Source organism: Dermacentor albipictus, chromosome 10 (assembly GCF_038994185.2).
Source record: "Dermacentor albipictus isolate Rhodes 1998 colony chromosome 10, USDA_Dalb.pri_finalv2, whole genome shotgun sequence".
Taxonomy (NCBI): domain Eukaryota; kingdom Metazoa; phylum Arthropoda; class Arachnida; order Ixodida; family Ixodidae; genus Dermacentor; species Dermacentor albipictus.
Genome location: NC_091830.1, coordinates 75,297,548 through 75,315,314, shown reverse-complemented (window position 1 = coordinate 75,315,314; position 17,767 = coordinate 75,297,548). Strand labels below are relative to the sequence as shown.

Genomic DNA, 17,767 nt, shown 5'->3' with positions numbered 1-17,767 from the left:
GGTCCCCTGGATTTGCTTCTGATAATAGCTGCTAATTACCAGTAATAAAGAACTAGTAATGGCAATGTTACTACAACTTTTTCAGCCACATTATAATTGCACTTATTACTACCTCACCACTAGAAAGCACCATCTAACTTTTACAGATGTAAATGAAACCGCCTTCAATTTTGTACTTGATATAACCATTCCACTGGTTAACACTTTTTACAGTAATTGTTGTGCCTATTAAATATTTTTTTGCAAGTTTACTGGCTCTAGTACTATGCTGCTTTCTGGTATTAATGCATAGCTGCAGTGAATTTAGGTTTTCTAACAATACAAACGGGAGGTCCCCTTTACAGTCTGTTGAGTCTGGAACTTCCTCGTGTATGTATATTCCACATTCTCTAACCCTACTATGCTCATGAAACTTAAGCTGAAACACAAAAGTAGTAGCATGCCCATATAACACCCCAATCTGGCCATATACAATGCCTCTAAAGTACCCACTAACCACAAAATTTTAATAGCTTTACCAAATTACAAATGTGGAGAAAACAATAAACAAGCAAATGAGAACAGCACAGATAAAAGTAAATGCGACATAACAAATATAATATGTCCAGTGATCACAAACAGACGTACACACACTTCTCAATAGGCTTATGTGACCTGTCCAAGTTTCTAAGGGCTATTGCTTTAAACACCCACAAAGTAGCATAAGCTGCAGTAGTTAATTCACGATGTCCCTACAAATGCCTCATTAGCAATACATAAGCAGTTTCTGGTTGGGCTTATTGACTTCGGAACATTTCTTCACAAAAGAAAGCAAGAAAAACTAAGAATGGAGACAATGCAGCCCTCCGACAGCTTCCCGTCTTTTTTGCAGTCAAACTCAAAGGCTACTTGTAAACAGCATTATGTTAAGTACTCGTGGAATGTGTAAAAGTAGTTATAGATTGAGTACAACCATGATTATAAAATACCAGGACGATGCAGCAAGCAGAAGCACTTGTGGCAACCTCCTGTGGCACCGTGCTTAACCAAGCTATTAGCCAATTGCATTCTGCAGCTACTACTTATAGCTGCAGCTGCAAGTGTTGCCCCAATGATACAAGTTTCAATGAAAAGGATCAGGCAGTTTTCGAAATACGGGACCTGAAGTTGGGGGATGCAATCCAACAAGCATACAAAAGAATGCAAAGAGAGCATAGAAGAAAGTAATGGGCCAACAATAAAGTTCGGGGTTTTTCGTACACAAAGCCACTTGGGCGAGGTCATAAAACTCCATATTACTTGGCTTGCTCCTCAGATTTTCTCCCTCAGGGTCCAGGTAGCCTCAGTCACACACTGCACACCGCACTCAAAGCAAACGAAGTGGTGAGCTCGTCCCCAACACGGAAAGAAAAACATACAACAAATCATCCACCGACAAACTAAGAAATTGCGAGCACTGAAAAGTTCCAAACCATTAATAATAATAACCACAATCTTCTTCATGCCCACATGGCACAAACCAGTGCTGTGTCTTCTGCGACTGACACCTGAAACCATGGGAGAAGAGGAATCTTATTTCAGAAGGCTCAAGCAATTTCTATTTCTAAAAGTACTATAACAGTTAGACGATGAGCAAAACGTGAACAAGGTGAATGCAGGAGCCAACAGTTAGAGGGATACCAATGACCAAGGTTAAGCCAAACCTGACAGATGCATTTTGTGCTGTTCAAAATATTACATTTAGGAAAAGCAGCAATTGCATAAGTGAGAAAATGGTATAACATAGGGAAAAGACTGGCAGCACCACTGTGATAATTTTGAATTGGACACAATTTATAAGGCTTCGAATTGAAAAATTGCAGTGAACACCTGATACATTACTTTTCAACAAGAAAATAGTTTTGGCCAGTTTTATGGGTGGTGTCCAAATCCATGCACCAGTGACAGTCCCCTCCAAGTAACGCAAGCGAGTCTTGAAGGCTTTGCTTTTACTGGCTGCTATAGCGACCCTTCCAGTTAAGAAGTCCTCATGGGCAAGCGAGCACGTTGAGATACTTGGCATGTTTTGATTTGGCCTTACTGAGGTGCAGTTAGAATGCAGGCGTAGAGCTTACGCGGACAAGGAACGCGCGGATAGCTTCAGCTTCTGAAAGTGAGTGTTGTGGCATCGCAGCAATGCCCTCTCCCATCATGCAACACCAGTCACGCTACTGTGGCAGCCGGTGTACACGTTTGCTCCGTCGAGGTTCGCTTGTGCAATGACGTCGCAGCCAATAGGAATTTACCTGTTGGCTTGGTCACTCTGTATGGCCCAGCAACATGACTGTGCCCATACACTATGTGAAAGCTGATAAAGCCGAGAGTGTGAAGAAATCTTTCCTGGGACGAGTCGCAAAGAAAATAAAACAGACGGCAGCCACAATGAAGAAATTGTATCAAGAACTTGACATTCCAGCACCACGCGGCCGACTTGAACCTTGAATGATTTCTCTATCTGGGTCAGTGTCTTTATTCTTCACCAAATGACATTTTCATCGGAATTTCGACTTCATGTCAACGCTGCGACGTTGATCGATGAAAAGCAAGCCAATGACACCAGTAGAAATGCTCGTGCCAAGATCTGACGTGCCTAGCTTTCAACATTTCTGCCTGTCACATCACATGGCATGGCATGGACAGTGCCCGACATTATGTCAGCCACTGCTGGCAGAAGCACTGAAGGTGCTTGCTATGCTCCACTCGCTGACGGCATCAGTGCTTGTGCTGAAGTGTGACCCTCGGCTCCTCGAATGCCTCCACTGCCTCTTCTCCTTTGAGAGACATTAAATCAATGAGGTTTAAAAGCACTAATGTCCATCTTTTCATAACTAGAAACATGGTCACTCCAAAGTAGGGGAATTAGGCGAAGAAGGCTTTAAAGACACACAACAAAGAAAAAGAAGTGGAGCTGCACTAGTATGAGGGTTCCACCAAATGTAATGCAAAAGTTGGCACAACTGCTTTATTCATTGACCTATGTTTTCATATAGTACATGCTCGCAGAATACTTCTTCAAAGTACAAATTTACTACTCAATATACTCTCAATCCTAAGAGATGCATTTGTGTCAATGTTGAACTCAATGCTCGAATGGTCTTTGAAAAAATTTAAGTGTGCACGAATCAATCCATATGCTCGCTGACAATTCGTCACTGGTCACAGCTGATGGTGCTCCACCGCATGGTTTGTCTTTAACGCTCATTTACTCTTTTTTAAACTTTTTCATGCATCTCTGCAAATAGGTCTTGTCAACAGTGTCACCTCCCCAAACATTCAGTAGCTTTCGGTGAATGTCCAGATGGCCTGCAACCCTGCTTGCTCAAAAACTCAATGACAGCCCCCTCACTTCTGCCTGAAATCCATTAGTTACCTGCAATGAAAAAGAAAGGTTACTATGGAATATTAGATGAATATTTACTCTACAAACATGTACAATATGAAACACATCGGTTAATGAAAAATATATGCAAACTTAGCGTTACTTTTGGCACAATCCTCGTACATTATTACACTTTGCAATACAAAAGCCACTCTTACTGCCAGATGCTTGATAAACTGGAGAAGATGCAATAATGAAAAACCGGTTTCGCCGCCAAGTTGACGTTAACGCACCATCACGCCTTGACGTCGTATGATGGTGTCTGCGTGGACCTAGTTAATTCTTTATCAGTTAAGATTGCATACGAATGAGGCAACAGCTGAACTTAGAAAATTTTAACAACTTTTATCAAGCCACGTCCGAAAAACTAGAAAATACCTTGAAATCCACTATGTTTACAGACGTACCTGCACTAAGGTTATTCACCGCAAATTGAAAAAAAGAAGAAATATGGACTTGACATCCACTCTTTTTTGTAACAACTTATTACAGCAAAATTAATGAATATATATTTTTAAAAGAAAATGTTACCAGTATTAATTTGGTGCTTCACTTTAGTGTCCCTTTAATTTCATTGAAGCAATACAGTCTTCAGTATACTTTAAGCATACAAATAGTTGTGCTCAATCACCTGTTTTCCGTAGCACCTGTTGCAACATTGACAGTGTTGTTGTGCATGAACTTTGTAAAATTGCCAAGAATCAGTAAGCCTCTTGCAACATTTTTACAGCTGTTGAGCTATTTCATGCCACTCGTAGGAGCATACAATGAAATCTGTCTCGCAGTGTGGACACCAAAACCTAGAAACGACGGAGGAAAGAAACACTTGGAAGAAAGCACCACATGACAATTTTGAAGCGTGGTCATCAAAAAATTCTGAATAGCACTAATTCAAATGCTTTAAGAAAATTTCACTTAACTACAGCTTAGGAGGTGCAATAGATCTGGCCTGATTTCTTTTCCTGAGTAATGTTAAAACCTGCCTATGTAGAATATTTCATTGCAGCAATAGACATTGAGTTATGGAGGTTTGACAGCACTATTGCCAGTCTGTGAAAAGCAATAAAAATATGTGCAGAAACTACCACCGATGACGTTGAATGGAAGCGAATAAATAAATGCTGCTAGAAAGCTACTTGGACTGATTCTCTCGACTGTATAGATTTGTTACAGTCAGAATACGTAGGTAGCGGTTGCTGTTTCATTGCATGGTTCCACAGAGAACAAAGCTATTAACCAGCCCATCTCTAGCAGTAGTATATGTGGCTTTACATATAAGCCAGTTCGTCATATGTGTTTTGCCTCCAGCAGCGCAAGCACCCGTGCAGAATGAGACTGCCCATCCTCCTCTATCGCAGCTGCCACAGGAGAGAGGGTGATGGGAAGAGAGGAAGACCATCTTTGGCGAGTGCCCCACTACAGTCTAGTGTCTAAACCTTCCGACAGCAGAAAACCTGTGCGCAACAGCACGCGTGTCTCCCAATGCTAGTTGCTGTTCGGAAACAAATGTGGCCCGCAACTCGGTTATGCGAAAGTATGCGCGTTTGCACTCGCGCCTATGTGTTGGCGGAGAAAGTCTGATCACCATCCGCTGTCTGTGAAAACAGGCAAAAAGTCCAAAGAAACCTATTAGACTAAAGAAACAAATAGTTTCGGCACAAATGACTATGCTTGTTTTAAGCATCACATCTGCAGCCATGTTGCTGTCCTCACCAGAAGGAAACCGAATAGCTTCTAAGCCTGCTCTATAGCAAGATAGGAGGTCCATAGTCATCTCCCCTTACAGTCTGTAGTGCCACAGCTAAAGAAGGAAAAAAATTAAACAAAAAAAAGGAACAAGTGGACATGACGTGGTGTCCGATATTGCTGGTGAGTTCTGAACCAAATAACAGACAGTCCTCAGAGATGGGTTATCATAGAACTTTATTTGACACTAAGGATGCAACACTCTTATTTCAGGGCGTTTTCCTTGCACACGATAGTGCCACATCGCCTCTAGAAAAATATGATTACTTTGAAATTTCAAAAGGAAAAGTGTAATAGATGAGAACAAAAAACATCTGAAGGAGCAATCACAAAGACTAGAGAAGTCCCACAGAGACAAGAAACATTTTAGATTTGCTTCGTTATATCCAACAATTTTTTATATCTGTGTTCGTTATACCCAGGTATGAATGTTAAATAGCAATAGACCCCCTGTACAATAGCAAAACAATACTTTTATTTGTGTTGTTCCCCTCACAGTACCAGGTCACTTTTTAGTAAATTTAGCAGGAAACTTTCCACCCTTAACCAATGAAGTCTTTTTTTTTATGGTAGCAACTAACAAAAAGACTAACAAAAAGACACCCATGGGCTCAATTAGAGACTGCAGTTCTGATGACACTTGCAGTCGCAGGCCAGAGGGTGGCCGTCTACAGCACCACACTGCCGACATTGGCCGGCGGGGCCTGGCGTCTATGTCCACCACTGTGCGGGTTGTGCGTGCGCATGTGCACCTTGACGTCGCTACGCTGTGCGAAGGCGGCAGGGCACAGTGGGCAAGAGAAGGGCCGCTCGCCAGTGTGCGTACGCATATGGCGCGCCACGTGCGATCTGTGCGCGAACCCACGGTTGCACACGTGACACCGAAAGGGCCGCTCGCCCGTGTGCACTCGCTCGTGGACCACCAGACTGGCTCGTTGTCGAGTCGCATACGGGCAGTAGATGCACCGGTACCGCAGGGCCCCTGCTGGCAGAGCCATCTGTGTGGACTCCAGCAGGTTATCTACGTGCGGGAACGAAAGGTCGAGTCAATAATTAAAGGGATGCTAAGGAAAATGAAAACAAGTCGAGCTGTGTTAGCTGTGATGCCAAAGGCATCACATAAGCTACACTGAACATTCCTTGAAATGCTGATTTAGGAACGGGAAACTCATTGTGAACCCCAGACTGGTTCTGATATGCAGGAGCAAAGTTTCCAGCTACGAATTGTTCAACACACCAAATACCAACGATTACTGTACTACAAAAGTTACACAGCTCAAACAACATTTCAACCTTTTTTTAGAGTGATGCTCTTTTTTAGCACCATTACACAATTTCACATGTGATCATCACTGGCTGTCTCTGCGAGAAGAAGCTACATATCACTACTCTAGCCACAAGAATAGTTTGCTTTGTGATGTTGTGCATGGTTCCACCAATTCCCACATATTGTAACAAACAGTTAAGGGCATTCAGACAACTATTTATTGTGGGCTAACTTGTGCCTTGGGGGTAAATAAAAAGGACTGCCGCGTTCCAAACAGGAGATCAGGAATGTCTTCTTCTCTCTCGAGCGTCGCTTCATCGCTTCTTCTTGTACACGCCGACAATGGCCACCTATGATGCGAGTGCGTGTGGTGAAAACATTTGCCATTATTTCGTCGTCTTTTTCTCCAATACGCCGTTGTCCTACGGGGGGGGGGGGGGAACCTGCATGCGTTGTTTAAAGACGTTTCTGCCTTGTATCATTATCCCCCCCTCTAAAACGCATCGTCCCGATTCGTAAAGCGACGCAATTGTTCACTAAAGTGGTATATGGCACAGAATAGACGTTCGGTAGAATGTTCATTGCCTGTCATAATATGACTTCAGTCTGACCACATGTACAGTTTCTGTGCGACGCCGGCATCGTGATGAGCTCACTTGTCCTTCTGGCATAACTACGTAGTTCAAGGGACTGATGCGGCGAAGCACTCGGCAAGGGCCGAAATAACGGCGCAGAAGCTTTTTGGACAGGCCGCGCGTCCGCACGGGAGTCCACACCCATACTCTGTCGCCTGGTACACACTCGACTTCCCTTCGCCGCAAGTTGTATCGGTCCGCATCGATGCAATGCCTTTGATGAATGCAACGTCGCGCCAGCTGACCTGCTTCTTCGGCCCTCTGTGTAAAGTCGCTGATGTCAGGGTTCTGTACTGTCGCTGACCAGCAGCATTGCATCCAAGGGTGTAGTAACTGTTCGACCAAAAAGTTGGGATGGCATTACTTGAGTGGTCTCTTGTAATGCGGTATTGTAGGCGAATGTTGCATAGGGTAGTATCTTGTCCCATGTACGGTGCTCTAAGTCTACGTAAATTGACAACATATCGGTCAGCGTCCTGTTCAATCGCTTGGTTAGCCCATTTGTTTGAGGGTGATATGCAGTTGTTTTCCTGTAGCTGGTAAGAGTCAGTTTCATAATGGATTGCGTCAAATCAGCTGTGAACGAAGTTCCTCGGTCCGTGATAATAATTACAGGGGCACCGTGTCGTAATACTATCTTGGTGACAAAGAATTCAGCCACTTGAACGGCTGTTGCACTGATTAGAGAGGATGTCTTGGCATATCGGGTTTGGTAATTCGTGGCTACTACACTACAATCCATCGTTTCCCTGATGACGATGTTGGAAAGGGACCGAGCAAGTCCTATCCTACGTGTTCGGACGGGGCTCCTGGGGGTTCTATTGGTTGAAGGAGGCCTGTGGGTTTTAATGGAGATGTTTTGCATCTTTGGCGATCCCGACATGTTCGTACATAATGCTGTACTGAATTCAATAGGTTTGGGCAGTAGCACTTGGCATGAATTCGGGTGAACGTTCTGCTCACTCCGAGTTGTCCTGCTGACGGGTCATCATGACAGGCTTCCAAGATTTTGGATCACAAAGCTGAAGGAACGACGACTACAAATTTTTCTGTGCTGTGCTCAAAATTTCTTTTGTACAGGACACCATTTCTCATCACATACGATGACAAACCCCGGCAGAAAACTAGCGGAACATGGACGGGGTGTCCCTCGAGGTGCCCGATGAGTAGGAGCAACTTAGCGTCAGACTGTTGGTGTTTAGCCATATCAGATGTGGCAACGGCTCCAAGAAATGGAAAGTCATGTCCATCTTTCACAGGAGCAGATTCGACCGGCACACGCGATAAACAATCAGCGTTACTGTGCTTGCGACCTGACTTGTACATGACCGTTATGTCGTATTTCTGCAGCCTCAGACTCCATCTAGCAAGTTGTCAAGAAGGATCTTTCAGGTTTGCAAGCCAGCACAATGAGTGATGGTCGCTGATTGCTCGTACGGTCTACTGTATAAGTATGGTCAGAATTTTCCTATGACCCATATCATGCGAGGCATTCTTTTTCTGTGGCTGAACCGTTGGTTTCAGCCCTCTAAAGAGTGCGGCTAGCATATGCAATCACTCTTTCCTCTCCATTTTGCCACTGAACGAGGACAGCACCAACTCCTAAATTGCTGGCATCTGTGTGGATGTCTGTGGGTTCCTCATCAAAGTGCGCAAGGACCGGGTGGTTTTAAAGTCGCCATCGTAGCTCATTGAAAGCATCTTCTTGTTCACTTAGCCAGATGAAAGGCATATTTTCTTTCGTTAATCGTATTAACGGTTCGGCAACCTTCAAACAACTTTTTACGAAACGCCTGTAGTAGGCACAAAGTCATAGGAATCACCTAACGGCCTTTTTATCCATTGGTCTAAGAAACTTTTCTACTGCTGCGGTCTTCTCAGGGTCAGGATGGATGCCTTCGGAGCTAATTACATGGCAGAGGAAAAGGAGCTCATGGAAGCCAAGGTGACATTTCTGTGACATTATTGTCAGCCCTGCTGAACTAATAGCTTTGAGCACAGTCTTTAGTCGTTCCACATGCTGAACAAAGGCAGTAGAAAAAAATCACAACATCATCAAGATAAACCAGACAGGACTGCCACTTTAACCCGGAGAGCACAGTGTCCATCATCCACTGAAAGGTGGCAGGTGTGGAACAGAGGCCGAACGGAAGTACCTTGAATTCGTATAGTCCATCTGGTGTGACGAATGCTGTCTTCTCACGATCCTGTTCGTCCACTTCTATTTGCCAGTATCCGCTTTTGAGGTCGAGAGAGGAAAAGAATTTCACATTCCATAGTCTATCAAAGGTGTCATTGATCTTCAGAAGTGGATAGACATCTCTCTTTGTGAAGACATTTAGCTTCCGATATCCTTTTTATTTACCAGCACCACGGCGAAGCCAACGGGCTGGTCGATGGTTGAATTACGTCGTCTCTAAGCATTTCTTCAACTTGTTTGCTGATGATCTCTCTCTCCTTCAGTGACACTCGGTAGGGATGCTGGCAAATGGGCCTAGCAGCTTCATCGACATCGATCAAGTGTTTGGCGATGGATGTTCTCTGGACTTTCGATGTCATTGAGAAACATGAGGCAAATTCTCGTACAAGGTTCTCTATTTGCTGCTTCTGGCTCGGCGATAGTGCTGCTTCGATGTTGATGGATGCAAGTATGGAGTCTATGTTGTCAGAATCCCGTAGTGCAGCATTGGAAGAGCTCAAATCCGTAATCTGTTCATAATCGTTAAGGCGGGCAATTACGGTTCCCTTAGCAACATGCTGGACTTCATTTCTAAAATTAGTCAGGAAGACATTCGAACACCCGTCACGCAGCCAAACAAGACCCCTTGCTATACAGATCATTTTTACGAGTAAGAGCCCAGTGTTACTGTCTGCTATTCCTTCATAGTAGCTGAATACAGTGCTTCTTACGGCGACAACTATGCTGGATCTTGGGGTACTGTGATGTCATCGTCTATAATCTGAAGCACATCAAATAGTTCTTCACACTCGAACATCATGATGGCGTGCTTTGTTGAGACACCACACAGGATTCCTGCAAGTTGATTACTGCACCGTTCGCCGATAATTAAATTCATTGAGCATTCTGACAGGACAATGAAACTGGCGACGTACGTAAAGCCGCGTATTCCGATTCTAGAAGTGCACCTGCCCCCCGGGTTGACAAGGTGCCCTCCGGCGGTTCAAATTTGCGGCCCTCTCCAAGGAGTAAGCACTTTTTTCAGTCTTCTGGCAAGTACTTTACTCATAATGGAATGGTCTGCGCCTGTGTCTACTAAAGCAGTAATTTCGCAGCCGTCTATAAACACACATAAATCGGAAGCAGCGTCACTTTTTCCGCAACTGCTCTCGTGTCCGTTGTTATATTTCAGAATCAACGCTGGAGGCTCTGTTCTTGCGTCGCCAGTGGCCTCACCTCCACAGGTGGCCGGGATTAGTTTTCCTGACACGAGCTTTGGGAGTGTCGCCTTGGGGAGCTTGAGGATGGACACGGGCTTGGTGATCGATACCTCAGTGGCATTGTTGACGGGGGTTGATGCTGCTGTGAAGTCTGCGGGCTTTGGCGCATTGACAAATACTGCTGAATTTTGAAAGTGCATTCAACATTTCTTGGGCAAGGAGCATTTACGGAAAACCCCCGAAGTCCCGCTCTGCGATATGATATATTGCACATCCTGTAGAGATGACCCGCTTCGCCACAGTGGTAGCACAGTGGGATTCTATCAGGAGTGCGCCATATGTGAGCCTTCCGGAACCTCGTCTCATGTGGAGACGGCAAGATCTGAGGTTCAGGTACATGCGTAGTTGCCATGACGAAAATATGTCCTGGGGATCCTCTGAGTACCTCAACGTATGATACCGTTGGCCGTACCGGTGACAATGCTTGCGGCTGTGCTTGCAGGTGCTGTTCGCAGACTGCTTGTCTCACTTCTTCGCGAACCACTTCTAACGAAAAGACCGCTTTGGGGCCGTTGTTGAGCTGTTGCCTCTGGAGCTCTTCTGGAACCACAGATCTTGCGAGTTCTCGTAAGACCTCAACGCTGTTCCCAAACATTGCCGACATCACCTCCATAGAGGTGACATTCATATCGCGGTTGTAGACTGTCGCTCGCTGTTGAAGTGTCCTTTCCATAGTTGTCGCCTCGGAGCGAAATTTGGCGACGGTGCGTGGAGGGCTGCGAACCAGACAAAAAGCTGCTGCTTCACACTGCGCATCAGGTGCTGAAGCTTCTTGTCCTCGCTCATGCTTGGATCGGCCCGGTGGAATAAGCGGGATACATCTTCGAGATACATTGCCATGCTTTCTTTGTTTCATTGGCTTCTTGCTTGTAAAGCGGCTTCAGCTCTTTCCCGGTGGTCTGTGCTCAGATATGTGACCAACAGCTCCCGTTGGAAGTCATCCCACGACCGGAGGAAAGCTTCATGGTTTTCAAGCCACGTTCGTGCACAGTCTTTCAACACAAAGTAAATGTTGCAGAGCTTCCGGTTTTCGTCCCGTCCCTTGTAGTCTGCGATGCGCTCGAAGCCTTCCAACCAGTCCTCGGCATATTCGAAGGTGTTGCCGTGAAAAGGTTCGGGCATCCGTGGCTGATCAATGACGATGCAGGTTGAGGCTGTCTGGGATGTCATTTCAGTGTTGTCTGCTGCTGCTACCATGGTTTGCTGCGGCAACAGAAGAAACTCAGGTGGCTCACCACGTAGGCGACGGCTCATGCACTGGTGGAGAGGCGTGAGCTCGTTGGGTTTGAAATTGCGTGGCGTCTGGCTGCTTTCTCCAACTCAAATTGGGCTGGAAATCATTACCCAGCGCCTCCACCAGAATTGTAATGAACAGTTAAGGAAGCTCAGACATATTTATTGTGGGCTAACTTGCGCCATAGGGGTAAATAAAAAGGACTGTCGTGTTCTAAACAGGAGATCAGGAATGTCTTCTCTCTCGAGCGTCGCTTCACCTCTTCTTGTACACAACGACAACAGCCACCTACAATGCGAGTGCCTGCGGCGAAAACGCGTGCCATTATTTTGTCGTCTTTTTCTCTAATACACTGTAGTCCTCCTGGGGGGGGGCCAAACCTGCACGCATCGTTTAAAGATTTTTCTGCCTTGTGTCAATATAACCCGCATATAATAGGAGATTTTTTTCCTATTATTAGCATCCCAAATTTTCGCCTCGTGCTATACGCAGATCCAAACAAAAAATTCAGTGAGAAATTTTGGCTAGAAGTTTTGGTTTCGTTATTGCTGCGTGGCTACAGCTTGGCTTCCTTATTGCTGCATGGCTACGACTTGGTTTTGTTATTGCTGCGTGACTACAGCATCGTTTCTTTATTGTTAAGTGCACACCTTGGCAGCACATGTGCAAACCACGCTTCGCAAAGTACGTCTTTTTTATTCCGCATTGAAGGACCAAGATGCCCGGATCCTGAAAACAGTACTCAGCTGCTTTCAAGAGAAAGGTTATTTTATCCGCACAGGACATCGGCGACAGTACGGCCGGGAGGCAGTTTGGCGTCAACGAGGGAAGCATTCGGGGATGGCGTCGCCAGAGGGAAGCCCTTTGTGCGTGCAGCAGAATGTGAAGAAACTTTCGCGGCCAGAAGAGTGGGACATTCCCGGAAATCGAACTCGCCCTGATGGAGGTCATACGCACACAGCGAGCCGTGAATCTAGCTGTGAGCTTGGAGCTTATGCAGGCAAAAGCTAAGGAGCTTGCAAGAGAAAAAGGGCTACCGAGCTCTGCCTTCGAAGCGAGCAAGCACTGGATTTATCGCTACATGTGCCGTGCTGGATTTTCTTATTGTTAACTTAACTTAACTTGTTATTGTTCTTATCTTAACTTGTTATCCCAGGTGGGATGACATCTCATCTGCAGCCTTTAGATGTTTGTGTGAACAAGCCGTTCAAGGACGCGGTCGAGCGGTGTTACGCAGACTGGATGTGCTCAGGTGAGCCTGCAGTGACGCTGGCCGGGCAGCTGAAGCAGGTTTTGCCAATCACGCTATGCAAGTGGATTTGGACGCATGGGCCTACATACCAAAGGACCTTCTGAGTCGTGCATTCAAAAAGTGCGGCATCTCGAATGCACTCGATGGCACAGAGGATGAGTACCTCTGGGAAGATATGTCTGACAAGGAACTATCCGAAGAGAGTGCAGCTGAGGAAGGCAGTGATTGAAGTGCGGAGTGCAGTTTAAATAAATGCTTTGCTCGAGTTTTTCTAATTCGTATTATACATGGATAAAACTTTTTTTTCTATTTCGTGCCCTAAAAATTTCACCTCATACCACATGTGGGTTCATATTATACGCAAGTTTTTACGGTATATTTTTTAGCTGGGCCTGCTCAATCAGGCAGAAGCCTGATTCTGCTGATTCCACTGCTCACACACCATCAGCAAGCTGGGTGTGTCCTCGTCGTCTTTTGTGACTGGGCCATTAGGACATGTAGCAGTGTGTTACAGGGCCACCCCCTTCTAGCGAGGAAGCTGTCAAGTGGACGAATGGTGAAGTGCAAATGCCGATGGTGCGAAATGCATGCGACTAGTAGAACTGGGCTGGTCAGGAGGGAATGTGACAGCAGAAGTGGCTAAAGCATCAGAGTCCAAGTAGGCAGGCTTCAGAAGGTCGAAAGAGACTGTATCTTCCTGGCCATTAATGAGCAATAGAAAGCGTTTAGGTGCGCACTTGAGTACATTGAACAGACCATCATACGGGGACTGTAAGGGAGGACGCGCAGCGTTGTGGTGCACACAAATGTGCGTGCAGTTCTGAACGCCAGGACTGACATATACGCACAGAGAAGAATGCAATTGTTGGGGGCGAATGACAGTCCACATAACGCTGTGTAGACGGTAGATGTGGTCTGAAATGTCAGCAGGTATGGTGAGCGAGCGGTTGAAGAATTTTCCAGGGACTCATAGAGTGGTGCCAAAGGTCACTTCAGCGGCGCTAGTGGGAGAGTCACTGCAAAAAGCGGTGCGGATGCCAAGCGTAACAAAAAGGAGGCGCTCGATCCATGATGAAGGAAAAGTCGAAGCCATGAGTGAAGCCTTCAGTTGGCGGTGAAAACGTTCAATGATCCCATTGGATATCCGGTCATAAGAGGTAGTCTTGACGTGATTGACGCCGAGTAGCCAAGATAGATTGGCAAACAATGTTGAGTCGAATTGGCAACCACTGTCAGTCGTAATGGTGGGAAGGACACCACAGCGGCTAAACCAGAGTGCGAAAAGTGCTCTCGCTATCGACTCTGCCATTATGTCCAGGAGGGGCATTGCTTCAGGCCACCTGGTGAACCTGTCAATGCAGGTTAACAGGTAGCGATGGTCCCGTAGAGAGGAAGGGGGCCAACAATATCGACGTGCAGCTGGCTGAAGCAGGCATCCGGGGAAGGGAATCTGCCAAGAGGAGTCGCAGTGTGACGATGCACTTTAGACTGTTGGCTGTTGAAGCACGTGCGTGACTAGCGACGAACATCTAAGTGACAGTGGGCCACACCTAACGATAAGTGACGAGTCGCTGTGTTGCGCGAATGCCAGGATGAGCCAAAGAATGGAGGCATCAAAGACGGCCCGGCACTTTGGGTGAGGCACGTAAGGACGAGGATGACCAGTTGACATATCAGAAATTAGGGGCACATCGCAGCAAGGAAGCAAGGTATCTCAAACAACAGAGAGGTACGGCTCGTACTAAGCAGCTGTAGCTCGGCGCCAACATTCTGGGTGGTAGCCACTTCCGTGAAAAGTCGATGAGCGGTGGGCTGTGATTCATTGCATGGATGGCGGCACGAGAAAGTGCATTGGCAATGGCGTTGGGTTTTCCACTGACGTGTCAAATGTCACTGGTTTATTCAGAAATGTAGGCGAGCTGTCTGATTTCACGGAGTGGGTAGGCAGTGCTGCTGGATGCTAGTGCAGAAGTAAGTAGTTTATTGTCACCGAGCTCCTCCAACGTAAGAAGCTGCCGTAATCTATGCCGCTCCGTTTCAGTGGTGTGCTGGATGAGCATCACCTTAAGATGGTCATAGGGGCAGTCGACGGGTGGGGAGTGTAGAACATAACGAACAATTACAGCAGTGGTAAGTGAAAAACGCTCCAACGACGTGGTCGAACACGGCCAACTGTGAACTGAGGCTGTGGCGATAAAACAAGGATTCGGTGGTAAGGAAACAAAGTTCAAAGTCCAACAACCAGAACTCTGGGAGCTTGAGAGTGGAGACCTCGGAATCACGGGGTAGTGGCATTGACTGCAGGACTTGATCGGGAGAATCCAAGGCCATGGCTGATTGGATAGAAGGCAGAAAGCGAAGACAGCGGTGCTCAAGCTCCTTAGGGCAGTAGGTCCAGCCAGAGCTGAGAGAGATGACGCAAAGGCGGGTGCCACTAATTTTTCGGTGAAGAGAAACCAGACAGACGCTGGTGCCTGGTGTCCACAAATTATATTTTTAGCCAAGCTCACTCAATCAGGCAGAAGCCTGATTCCACCGATACCACTGCTCGTGCACCGTCAGCGTGCTGAGTACTCAGTGTCCTCGTCGTCTTTTGTGATCGGACCATTTTGGCATGTACTAGCGCACTACAAACTAATATCACGAGGACCTGTAACCTTACTGCGATTAGCACTGGAGCAATGTTCCGACATACCGCAATGCTACCACCGAAACGCATCATGTGTGAAGTGTGTACACAGCCAGGCTACTATCTCGCACATCCCTCGGGACACATGCCATCTAACGACACTGCCGCGAAAATCCCCACATGGCGCGTGTCCAATTATTTATTCAGACAAGATTGTCTGAATATATATGGTGTGGGTTCAATTCCACCCAGCACCAGAGAAATATTAAAAGATTTTTTTGTAATTGAAGAGAGCAATGCACCAACTGGCACATACCCAGCGCCACATACCGAGTGACCCAATTCGTTATGTGCCCTCAGAATAGCAGCTCAATACTCAACCCATTAGACCATCGACTACCGAGAGACCAAAGTTGGCGAGGAAAGTGGTTAGAACACAGAAAACAAACAAATTGGAAAGTGTGCAAAGTAACCTAAGAACACTAATCGCATTACAATCATGGTCACAGAATGTAGAAAGAGGTCAAGAAAGTTGGCAACCAAGTACAGTGTACTGTATTTACTCGAATCCAACGCACAAGTTTTTTCCGATAAAATGGGTAAAAAAATTGCATGTGCGTTACAATGTAGTACGACCCTAAATCCGTGTTACCATATCGCCATCGGCATTAGAGAAATGGCCGCCTCATGCACGCTTCTAGCCTAGCTGCCGTAGCTTCCTCCATGTGCATACCTTCATGTTGTACGTGTAAACAGGAGCTGGTGCATAGAGTTTCTAAATAAATATCCTAGAGGGAAATGTGGCGCCAGGGTCTATGGGGCCTCTCCTGAACATTGCCTCAACCTACATGGAAATGATGGGAAGCACAGGCTTCGCATTGACTTCGAACTTTAGACTAGCTGCATCTGTTGCAGCACAGTAAACGAAGCTATACTCAAATATTACCGCGTAAAATCCAATTTTATTTCTGCAGTATCTTATATAATACACAACACATTATATAAACTTTGTATGACTTTGAGACTGAAGCACGGTTTACAAAGGTGCACACATATATATGAGTATATATATATATATACTCATCAAGTACTTATGGAAATCAAAATCTTGTATTGTGAGAGTGTTGCACCTTTGAGAGGAATGCTATAAGTGTCTGCTGTGACTCCTGCTAGCTGTGAACACAAGACTTTCCTCGCAGGCGACAGGCACTTGCAAACTCTCTCGCTCTTTGGAAACGCTGCGTCGTCTGTCACAATTTCTGAACGTCTTCAAGTACTTTTAAGCACATCTGCTGCAGTGCTAGCTAGGACACTTGTGGCCTCCTTTGAGTATGCTTCAATACATCTTATATTGACGTACCGCTTCTGAGGCGTCCGCCAGCAGTCGTTATGGCGTGGCTTTCCACTTACCAACTTTGCAACAGCAAACTACAGCCAGGAAGCATCAACCTTTCCTACCACAAGTAAATTTGCGTTCTCAAAGTCCTGAAACACACATTTCAACGAGCACATAAAAAAGCAATGCATAATGAAGCCCTCAATAAAATTTGATTGTCAAGAGATTAGAAGTACAACTGTCTATGTCTTGTATCGGTAGTGTCTTCTTTTTGCTCTTCTGAAGTTTCATAAAGCATGTAAAGCTAAGCGCTAACTTAACACATTTAACAAACGAATGTCAAAATGGTCAAAACAAGTTCTTTCAACGTTTATGATGCCGTCACTTTCTCATCAGGGCTTCGACACCACACCGCGACACAAACATCAGCCCAGCCGCTAGCCCAGCGTGCTGTCACCACTTCAAGCAACAGAACAAAGGCAGACAGATTTGTGTCGCACTGTCCCACTGCAGGTTACAGCAATTGCGCTTGGAGCAAAACCGAAACTGCCAAAAATTACTTGTACACTAGTTCGCCATTCAAAAGAAAGCCAATCCGTAGCCTGTACTTCCCATCATTCCCATGATGGTTGAACGATCGCAGCACCATATTTCCCTCTAGTTATACTGATATGAAACTCTATGCACTGGTGTAACCTAGTCTACTGCCCGTCTTCCCGTATTCTGCATTTATTCTATCAGCATGGAAGCACCAACTGCGAAGACACGCCGAGTCCACTATGATGCCGCATTTAAAGGGAAAGTTATGTGCG

The 17,767-nt window shown here is 45.9% G+C and overlaps 1 protein-coding gene across 1 annotated transcript in view; it reads right to left on the bottom strand.

The window, feature by feature from the left end:
- The window catches only part of LOC135899871 (oocyte zinc finger protein XlCOF28-like), a 59,054-nt gene that overhangs the window by 20,263 nt on the left and 21,024 nt on the right, over positions 1-17,767 (bottom strand). Inside the window, exons 3-5 of the mRNA XM_070526579.1 lie at positions 5,816-6,164; positions 2,265-2,281; positions 1,452-1,526 (exon numbers count right to left, since the gene is read on the bottom strand). Coding sequence (XP_070382680.1) covers positions 1,452-1,526; positions 2,265-2,281; positions 5,816-6,164 — 441 coding nt within the window. The remainder of the gene's footprint in view (positions 1-1,451; positions 1,527-2,264; positions 2,282-5,815; positions 6,165-17,767) is intronic.